The sequence below is a fragment of the Sorex araneus genome, chromosome 3, assembly GCF_027595985.1.
Source record: "Sorex araneus isolate mSorAra2 chromosome 3, mSorAra2.pri, whole genome shotgun sequence".
NCBI classification, from domain to species: Eukaryota; Metazoa; Chordata; class Mammalia; order Eulipotyphla; family Soricidae; genus Sorex; species Sorex araneus.
The window spans coordinates 99,464,911-99,474,395 of NC_073304.1; the positions used below are offsets into that span (position 1 = coordinate 99,464,911).

General features: G+C 61.6%; 1 protein-coding gene across 1 annotated transcript; it reads left to right on the plus strand.

The window, feature by feature from the left end:
- The first annotated feature begins 1,150 nt into the window (after positions 1-1,150).
- Positions 1,151-9,233, plus strand: STOML1 (stomatin like 1). The gene is made up of 7 exons (XM_004611729.2): positions 1,151-1,348; positions 2,804-2,910; positions 4,425-4,574; positions 4,852-5,055; positions 6,502-6,703; positions 7,027-7,224; positions 8,486-9,233. The coding sequence occupies exons 1-7, from the start codon at positions 1,216-1,218 to the stop codon at positions 8,677-8,679; spliced, it is 1,188 nt and encodes a 395-aa protein (XP_004611786.1). The 5' UTR covers positions 1,151-1,215; the 3' UTR covers positions 8,680-9,233.
- The last annotated feature ends 252 nt before the right edge of the window (positions 9,234-9,485 follow it).

Consider the following 9,485-nt stretch of genomic DNA (forward strand, 5'->3'; position numbering starts at 1 on the left):
CAAAAAATAAAAAATAATAAAATAAATAAAAATAAAGTAAATCCATTTTACTTAAGATAGAGAGCTAGGAGGCCCTGGTCATGTAAAATGGAGCAGACACTCTGTCTCTGAGAAAAAGAAGAAAAAAGAAGACATAAGCTTAAAGACACAAAAGGCTTTTAGACACAAGACCCATTGAGGAAGTCCAAAAACCCTTTAAGATGCAGAGTTTCAGGCCCACAGCATCCTCTGGGCTTCTGGGATGAAGTGCTGGGATGCTGGAACTAGGCCAGCAGAGAGGACCATTAAAGGTTCCAAGCTCCCCCATTTACAAGGAGCAAACACAGCAACAGGTTTTGGGGAAACCAACTTGGCAAAGATGCATGTTTTCCCCAGTCTAGGTCACTCACACCTCTACATCTCTAAGATGTGAATTCTCTTTGAATTTATGGCACACATTTTCCATCCTGAGGGTGTATACTTGGTTCTGCTCACTCTGTAGGAGCTGATGTTCTTTCTCGAGCATAATATTCTTTCTCTGCTCTCATGGTTCTTAAATAAACTCATTTTACCTTACTAATAAGAATTGGAGCAATAGCACAGTGGGCAGGGTGTTTGCCTTGCATGTGCCTACCTGGGTTCGATTCCTCTGTACCTCTCAGAGAGCCCAGCAAGCTACCAAGAGTATCCCTATCTCACAGCAGAAACTGGCAAGCTACCCACGGCATATTCGATATACCAAAAGCAGTAATAACAAATCTCACAATGGAGATGTTACTAGTGCCCACTTGAGCAAATCGATGAACAACAGGATGACAGTCCTAGAGTGCTACCTCACTAATCATCTCCTCCCTGAAATTCTTTTTGGCCTCTCCTCTCCCCACATCACATATTTCACCTGCAACAATTTCCAAAGCATTTGGTACCTTTGATTTGATTTTGGGGTGCCACACCTGGATGAATTTCGGAGTCTGCTGATATTCTGGAAGCCACTCGACGTCAGACCGTGTGTGTGTGTGTGTGTGTGTGTGTGTGTGTGTGTGTGTGTGTCCCTTACAAAGCCCCGTTTTCCATCCCGCACGGTCGCAGTTCGGTCCTCCCGGCGCAGAGGGCGCTGTGGACAGCGCGAGCGGCTGCGCCTGCGCGGCAGGTGAAAGCGGAAGCGGCGGCCGCAGGGGCGGGGCGGGGCGGGCGCGGCTGCAGAGCTGTCGGGCGCGGGGCGTGCCGGTGGAAGCTATGCTCGGCAGGTCGGGCTACCGGGCGCTGCCCCTCGGGGACTTCGACCGCTTCCAGCAGTCGAGCTTCGGCTTCCTGGGCGCGCAGAAGGGCTGTCTGTCCCCGGAGCGGGGCGCCGGGGGGCCTGGGCCCGGTGAGTGGCCGCCCAGCACGGCGGACCGGGGTGGGGTGGAGGACCCGTCTGCACCCGCCGCCCCAGCCCGGTGTCCTCCGAGGCGCCGTGAGCTCGGGCCCCGACCGGCTCGCGGGGATGCTGGAGGGACGCGCCCTGCCCCGGAGCGCCCAGGAAACCTCGCCCCATTGTATCTCCCCGATTCGCAGCAGCCCTTTGGGCGTGGAAAGAGCTGAATTTCGAGCGCCCATTTCCCTTAGAAAGATGTCAAGGCCTGGGCAGAGGCGGGGACCCGTTTGCTAAGGGTGTACGGCTGCGGAGAGGTGGCAGGATCGTCGTCCCGGCGGCGCTGCCTCCCCAAAGCCCTGCACCCAGGCATCCCCTCACTCCCCCTCCTGCTGCGTGCGCTCTGCCCCCGTAGCCTGGAGGGTCCCGGTAGCCCACGGACAAGCTTCCCCCTTCTGCAGACTGACAGCCTGGAACATTTGCTCTCTCCCTGGCCCTTACTAACTAGAGGCAGCTGCCTCTAGCCAGGGGCTACGGGCCCAGAGCCCAGCGGGAAAGGACCTTAGTGTCCGGGCCTTGGAGAGCCAGAGTCGGGGATTCCCGGGAGGACGGCGCCTCTGTGTCTTATGTGGGTGGAGAGAGGGATGGAGAGCAGGCAATAACCTCAGAGAGCTCCTGGGCTCTGGCACACTCACCTCCACTCCAGGGACCTTGACTGGTGACGCAGAGAGGCAGCCTCGTCTGCCGGGTTCCCCTTAGCTGCTCCAGTGAAGCCTGCGTTAGGGCATCCAAGAGCGCTGAAGATCTGTGAGCTTGGGGGCTGGAGCGAAGGCAGGGAGGGCGCTTGCCTTGTACACAGCCATCCCGGGTTCGATCCCCGGCATCCCATATGGTTCTCCGAGCATCTCCAGGAGTAATTCCTGAGTGCAGAGCCAGGAGTAACCCCCTGAGCACCGCCAGTGTGGCACTCTCCCCCCACCCCCCCAAAAAAATGAACTGTGAACTTGGAGAACTTGGAGAGAACATCTTCAGCCTTACCTGTGGCTCCACTTGATAAGCCATGACTGCGTTACCTTTTGGGCCCAACATGTATTATGGCCAGTGACATCCAGTCAAGCCAGCTGGTGTGTCCAGATGCCCAGGCACTCCTGGCTCTGCGCCCGGCATGGGTCAGCAGAGTGAATCGGGCAGGACAGGACCAGACTTTAGCATCGCCCACAGAAGAGAGAGCATTTGAGCATTGGATCCGTGGGTGTCTCCCAGCAGACATGGGCCTGGTGAGGGTGGGGTGGGGGCTGATTGGTTGTGCAGGAGGAGGAGTAGTTCTTGCTGGGCCCTGCCTGCAGGCGGGTCCTAAGACAGGAAGCAAATTGAGAGTACCGAGGGGGGAGGTGGGCAAGAGTGTCCGCTGGACCTGGTTCCCGCTGCTGCAGCGACTAGCCAGGCCCGCCTGTGCTTTCTTGTCCTCAGATGCGCCCCAGAGCTGGCCATCCTGCCTCTGCCACGGCGTCATCAGTTTCCTGGGGTTCTTGCTGCTGCTGATCACCTTCCCCGTTTCTGGTTGGTTTGCCCTGAAGGTAAGTTCAGCCGGGGTGGCTCGCAGCGGGGATGGACCACAAGGAGCTTTGGCGTTGAGGGACAGATTTTCTGCCCTCCGTCCCTGGCTCCTGAATGTCGTTTATTACAGCTCTGTTCAGTGGGCAAAGATGCTTTATCCCTATCTTCTGGGGGGGGGCGGGGAAGGAGACTCAGGCTCGCCCTGAGTCTTGGTGGGCGCCGGTGGGTGAGTGAAACAAGGCTTCCCTTCCCGGGTGCTCGGTGCTGAGCCCTGGTCACTGGCCTCAAGGGGCAGACCCGTGCCTTTCTTTGCCAAGTCATCCTCCCTTCGGCTCAGGCTAAATTAGAAAAGGAAACAGTTCAGCCTGCCCAGCAGGTAACGAATCAGAGAAATCCAGGGCTTGTGCCAGGAGGAGAGGGGCTTTCTGCGGGAGGGGGGTTTGCCTGCAGGTGCAGAGGAACGAGGGCCCAGGCAGACGCAATGCCCAGTGCACCGGGCTGGTCTAGCAGAGGAGCGGCGGCTTCCTGCTCCGAAAACTCACCCCGACTCAAAACCCTGAGCTTGTGCCGTCAGCTGGCCTCTCGGGCTCTGTGCTCCTAGTCGGGCTGTATTTGCTTCTTGGAGATCTCCGGGCCCTGGTGCTGCTTTGGTGCTGCCGCTGCAGCCACTCCACCGTTCTCCGGGCCTGAGCGCAGGGGCCCCGCTGTCTGCCTGGAGACACGTCCGCCTCAGGCCACAGAGTGACACACGTCCCTGGGGATCACAGTTGTTGTGCCGAGTTTCAGATTCTCAATTGTGGAGAGACCCAGTTCCACACATGATGATGCAAAAGCAAAGGGACTTTACTACTAGCCCGAGCCAGCGCTGGGCCGAGCTAGGGTCCCAGTCTCATCCAACGCAGTGCAGTTCTGACAAGGACCTGACTCCAAGCCACAAGCAGCTTACGTAGGGTTCAGAGTTTTAGCATCAGTCCTCTTACAATGGTGGTCAGCAATTAGGCAATGATTAGCAACAGTTTCTAAGGAGGGCCCAGTGACCCCTCCCAACTGCCCAGTTCCTTATCTAGGCAAGTTACTCAACTGGGAGTTTGCCAAAACTGCAAGTTCTGCTTCGGGGAAACAGAAGCTGAGGCCTAGCTGAGACTTAGTGTTAGCTGTGGCCTGTCATGGCATCAGTTTTGCCCTCACACAGTCAGAACTGCTTCCAGGCCTTACTTGTCTCACTTTGGGGCTGTGTGATTCTGAGCAAGTTGCTTAACCTCTCTGAACTGTTTTTTCTCATCCACAAACAAAGTTGAAAGGGCCGGAGAGATAGGTCAGCCGGGAGGGTGCTTGCCTTACATGTGGCTGACCCGGGTTTGATTTCCCAGCACCCCATATGATTCTAATCCCCCACCAGGAGTGATCCCTGAGCGCAGAGCAAAAAACCCAGAGCTGACCCTACTTCCTTAACACTGACTGGGGCACGGGGAGAGACGGGGAGGGAGCGGGCAGATGCCCCTGCCAGCTGGCCCTTTCTCCGCCCCGTGGACAGATCGTACCCACCTATGAAAGGATGATCGTGTTCCGGCTGGGCCGGATTCGCACCCCGCAGGGGCCGGGCATGGTTCTGCTCCTGCCCTTTATCGACTCGTTCCAGAGGGTGGATCTGAGGACACGAGCTTTCAACGTCCCCCCGTGCAAGGTGACGGCTTCCCTGCCTGGCAGAGGGCGGGCGGGCGCGGCCAGGGTGGGCCGTGGCTGTCTTGGCCTTGGGGGGGTGGAGGGTGCTGGTGACACGACATGGGAATTGAGGCGGGAAGGACGTCGTGGCTTTGTCAGCCAGGCCCCGTTCATCTGGGGGCTCCACTCTGCCCCGTGGGGCGGGGGCGGAGGTGGGGACATCAGGCTGGGAGTCCCCGTGGGCCTGACCCCCGCCGTCCACCCCCTGGGCGCCTGCTCGTGTTGCCGCCCCCCCACAGTTGGCCTCTAAGGACGGGGCTGTGCTGTCTGTGGGGGCCGACGTCCAGTTCCGCATCTGGGACCCCGTGCTGTCGGTGATGACCGTGAAGGACCTCAACACGGCCACGCGCATGACGGCCCAGAACGCCATGACCAAGGCCCTGCTGAAGCGACCCCTGCGAGAGATCCAGATGGAGAAGCTCAAGATCAGTGACCAGCTCCTGGTAGGCGGGAGGCCGCGGCCAGCCCGGGCAGTGGCACCAGCGGGCCTCCCCCCTCCCGACCACTCCCGCACAGGCGCCCCACTCCTCCGGCGCCCCACTCCTCCAGCGCCCCCCAGCTTCCTCCAGCCTGCGGGAGCGTCTCCCCCGCCCCCGTCTCTCTCTCTCTCCCTTTCTCTGTTTCTCTCTCCTCTCTCTTCTCCTCTCCCTCCTCTCTGCTCTCTTTCTCTCTCTCTCCCTTTCTGTCTCTCTCTTTCTCTCCCTTACTCTGTTTCTTTCTCTCCTCTCTCTTCTCCTCTCACCCTTTCTCTCCCTCTCTCTTTTCTCTGCTTTCTTCTCTCCTTTCTCTGCTCTCGCGCTGTTTTTCTCCCTCCTCTCCTCTTTCTTCTCTCCTCTCCCCTCCCCTGCCCTTTTCTCCCCTATCCTCTTCCTTCTCTCTCCACTCTCCTTCCCTTTCTCTCTCTCTCCTTTCTCTCTCTCCTCTCTCTTCTTCTCTCCCCATCTCTTCTGTTTCCCTACTCTCCCTCACTCTTCTCTCCCGTCTTTCTCTGCTCTCTCCTCTTCTCTTTCTTTTCTCTCCTCCCCCCCTCACCTCCCTGTTCCAGGTGGGCTCTTGGCTCGGGGCTCAGCTCCCCCCTCTGTCCACTCTTTCCCCTGCCAGGTGCTACGACATAGGCGCCCACCCTCCTGGCCACCCCCCTGCTGCCCGTCTCCCCTCTCCTGCTCTCCCACTGTGCACACCCGCCTCCCTCCTTCCTAGATGCTGCTCTTTCCTCCTTTCTGCTGTCCAGTCCCCTCCGCCTGGCCTTCTGGCCCCCACTGGACGCTGATCCTCACAGCCCTGCTCCCACTCCCAGTGCCCCGGGCCCATTATCCAGCTGACACCCTTTAACTAAGACACGGGGGAGTTGGGGGCTGGAGTGATAGCACGGCGGGTAGGGTGTTTGCCTTGCACGCAGCCGACCCGGGTTCGATTCCCAGCATCCCATATGGTCCCCTGAGCATCGCCAGGTGTGACTCAAAAAAGAAACAAAACAGAAACAGAAAGACATTGGGGTCACGTTAGCACCCCCTGTGCTGACATGTCTCTGCATCTGTCTGTGCCCCTGTCTTTGCGTGTCTGCAGGAGGCCCTCGGGGGGCCATGCCCCTCGAGTCTGTACTCAGAGCCGCCAGGGCTGGAGCTGCCTGTGTGAGCCCCGTGTCTCCAGCCGGGTCCCTGGGGGTGTTCCGGCGGGCGAGATTGCTCCTGGTGCCTGGAGTAAACTCAGCGCAGGGGTGCGGCTGCCGCCCCCTCCCGGTTTGGGGTGGGAAGCCACTCCTCCCCTGCGCCCTTTGCCCCTGGGTCGGGCCTCCTGCCACTCTCGGCCTGGTGCCAGGCCTGGCCACAGCAGCCCGTGCGCCCAGGCTGGCTGAGTGGACCCTGTTCCCCCCCCATGCTGCCCCCCAGCTGGAGATCAACGACGTGACCAGGGCCTGGGGCCTGGAGGTGGACCGCGTGGAGCTGGCCGTGGAGGCCGTGCTGCAGCCGCCCCCCGACGGCCCGGCGGGGCCCAGCCTGGACGGCGCCCTCCAGCAGCTGGCCCTGCACCTCCTGGGGGGCAGCCTGTCACCATCACCGGGGACGGGAGGCGCCCCCCCTCCAGGACCAGGTGAGGCGCCCGGGAGAGCGCAGTGCTGAGGGAGTCCTGGGCCCTCTGATGGGGCCCGCGCGCCTCGGCCGGGCACAGGCGGCAGCACCCGGAGATCCCCGTCCTGCTTTCCCTGGGTGGGGCCGGGCCCCCGCCTGCCCGCCAGGCAGACGCCCTCCTGCTGCACCCCTGCCTCTGGCCCCGAAAGTCACTCTCTACCCGAGGCTGGAGTCGTTTTGGAAGGGGGCCTCGGGTCCACACTGAAAAGGCCAGGGCAGACCCAGGCCCGCGCCAGTGGGCAGCCCAGCCGGCTCACGGCCGCCTCTCACGCCCCCACCCTGCAGACACCTTGGAGCTGGTGAATGAAGTGGAGCCGCCAGGGACCGGGCCCAGCCCCCCACCGCCTGTGGCCGAGGGACTGCTGTCCGCCCTGCGGCCCTTCCTGTCCGAGGCACTGGTCAGCCAGGTCGGTGCCTGTTACCAGTTCAATGTCATCCTGCCCAGCGGCTCCCAGAGTGTCTACTTCCTGGACCTCAGCACAGGTGCCACCGCCCTGCCCCTCCTGCCCTCACCCCTCCTCCCTGGGCCCCTCCACCCCCACCCCTCTTCCTCTGCACCCCTCCTCCTTGGGCCCCTCCTCCCTACACCTCCCCCCTGCACCCCTCCTCCCCACACCCCTTCTCCCCACATCCCTTCTCCCTGTGCCCCTCCCTGCACCCTCCTGTCTATACCTCTTCTCCCTGTGCCTCTCCTCCTCACACCCCTCCTCCCTGTTCCCCTCTTTCATCCTCCCTGGCTCTCCACCCATAGGCATCAGGAGGGGCCGTAACAGGCAGACACTGCTTGCAGACTGTTGTCAAACTTCGTCTTCTGCCCTCAGCAGAACCACCCAGCCTGCCCAGCCGCCACCATTTCCATGTGTGTGTGTGTGTGTGTGTGTGTGTGTGTGTGTGTGATGTGTCTATGTGTGTGGCTGCCTGTATGTGTGTCTGTGTCCCCGTGCATGCAGGCTAGCGTGTGTGTGTGTCTGTGCATGCAGGCTAGCATGTGTGTGTGTGTGTCCCTGTGCATGCAGGCTAGCGTGTGTGTGTGTCTGTGTGTCCCTGTGCATGCAGGCTAGCGTGTGTGTGTGTGTGTCTGTGTGTGTGTGTCCCTGTGCATGCAGGCTAGCGTGTGTGTGTATGTGTGTGTCCCTGTGCATGCAGGCTAGTGTGTGTGTGTGTGTGTCTGTGTGTGTGTGTCCCTGTGCATGCAGGCTAGCGTGTGTGTGTGTGTGTGTGATGTGTCTATGTGTGTGGCTGCCTGTATGTGTGTCTGTGTGTGCCTCTGTGTGTGTGTGTCTATGTGTCCCCGTGCATGCAGGCTAGCGTGTGTGTGTGTCTGTGCATGCAGGCTATTGTGTGTGTGTCTGTGTGTCCCCGTGCATGCAGGCTAGTGTGTGTGTGTGTGTGTGTGTGTGTGTGTGTGTCAGTGCATGCAGGCTAGTGCGTGAGTGTGTGTGTGTGTGTGTGTGTGTCCCTGTGCATGCAGGCTAGTATGTGTGTCTGTGTGTGTGTGTCCCTGTGCGTGCAGGCTAGCGTGTGTGTGTGTCTGTGTGTCTGTGTGTCCCCGTGCATGCAGGCTACCGCAGGGTCCCTGGCCCACTGCTCCCCAGGAGCCCGAGTAAGCAGGGCTACGGGGAGGCAGAGGCTGCGTGACCCAGAGTGCTGGAAACGGAACTCCCTTCCCGCTCCCTGCGGGACCTGCAGCCCCTCCCAGCCCTGCCTCTGACTCCCCCTCTGACGCTGTTCTTTCCCCACGCAGGGCAGGGCCGGGTGGGGCCCGGGGCACCCGATGGCGTCCCCGACGTGGTGGTGGAGCTGGCCGAAGCGGACCTGCAGGCCTTGCTGTGCCGGGAGCTGCGGCCCCTGGGCGCCTACATGAGCGGGCGGCTGAAGGTGAAGGGCGACCTTGCCGTGGCCATGAAGCTGGAGGCAGTGCTCAGGGCCCTGAAGTAGCAGCCCCTCACCCAGCATCAAGCCAGGGGGACACCGTGGAAGAAGTGGCACTGCACCGTGGATCCTGTTTCCGGCCCAGGCCGTGAATGGAGACCGGGAGATTCGGCGGAGGCCGGGAGGTGCCGAGTCAGGCTGCTCTGCCCTTCCCACCGGCCGGGGTTCCCTGGACAAGCCTTGGCAGAGGGCCCCGCCCTGAGCTGCGGACCCAGCTCGAGGAGACGTGGGCCTGCTCGGGCCAAGGCCCCAGGCCCGAGGAGGCGGACCCCAGAGGCAGCCCGGCAGTGGCAGCGCTGGCTGGGTCCTGGTGTGGGGGAGCAAAGCATGTGGCTCCAGGCGGGGGCAGAGAGCCGGGAGGGGCAGGGAGAGGCACTGCAGCAGGGGAGAGCTGGGGAGGGTGTGGAGGGAGCGCGGTGCCTGCCCCCTCGGCCCCCCAGCAGGCCGCGCTGTCTCCCACCCCGTCTTGCATGCTGCTGGGCCCGCGCCCAGGGCTGGGCCCTGCCGTGCTGTCCTGTACCCGGGCCCGCAGACCTTGAATAAACGTGATGTTGACAGTGTCTCGGACGGACGCCGCCAGGCTGCCATGCTCAGGCTGCCCTCGCCCCCTGTCAGAGGCCGTCTCTGGGCGCGCCTGGGCCCCATCCTCTTGGTAGTCGGGGTCCAGCTCTGTTACCTGGGGGGCACGGGGAGGTGGTGGCCCCAGCACACAGAGCTGCCCCCTCCCCTGCTATCTGTCCGTCACTGGGTGGGGCAGCCCGGCCCTGCCCGCCGTGGGTGCGGTTCCTTCAGCCCGTCAGCAGCCGCTCAGG

Coding starts and splice junctions, on each gene's coding strand:
- STOML1 (XM_004611729.2), top strand. CDS start 1,216: ATGCTCGGCAGGTCGGGCTACCGGGCGCTGCCCCTCGGGGACTTCGAC. Junction 5,056..6,501: donor AGATCAGTGACCAGCTCCTG/GTAGGCGGGAGG, acceptor GCTGCCCCCCAG/CTGGAGATCAACGACGTGAC. Junction 7,225..8,485: donor CTTCCTGGACCTCAGCACAG/GTGCCACCGCCC, acceptor TTCCCCACGCAG/GGCAGGGCCGGGTGGGGCCC.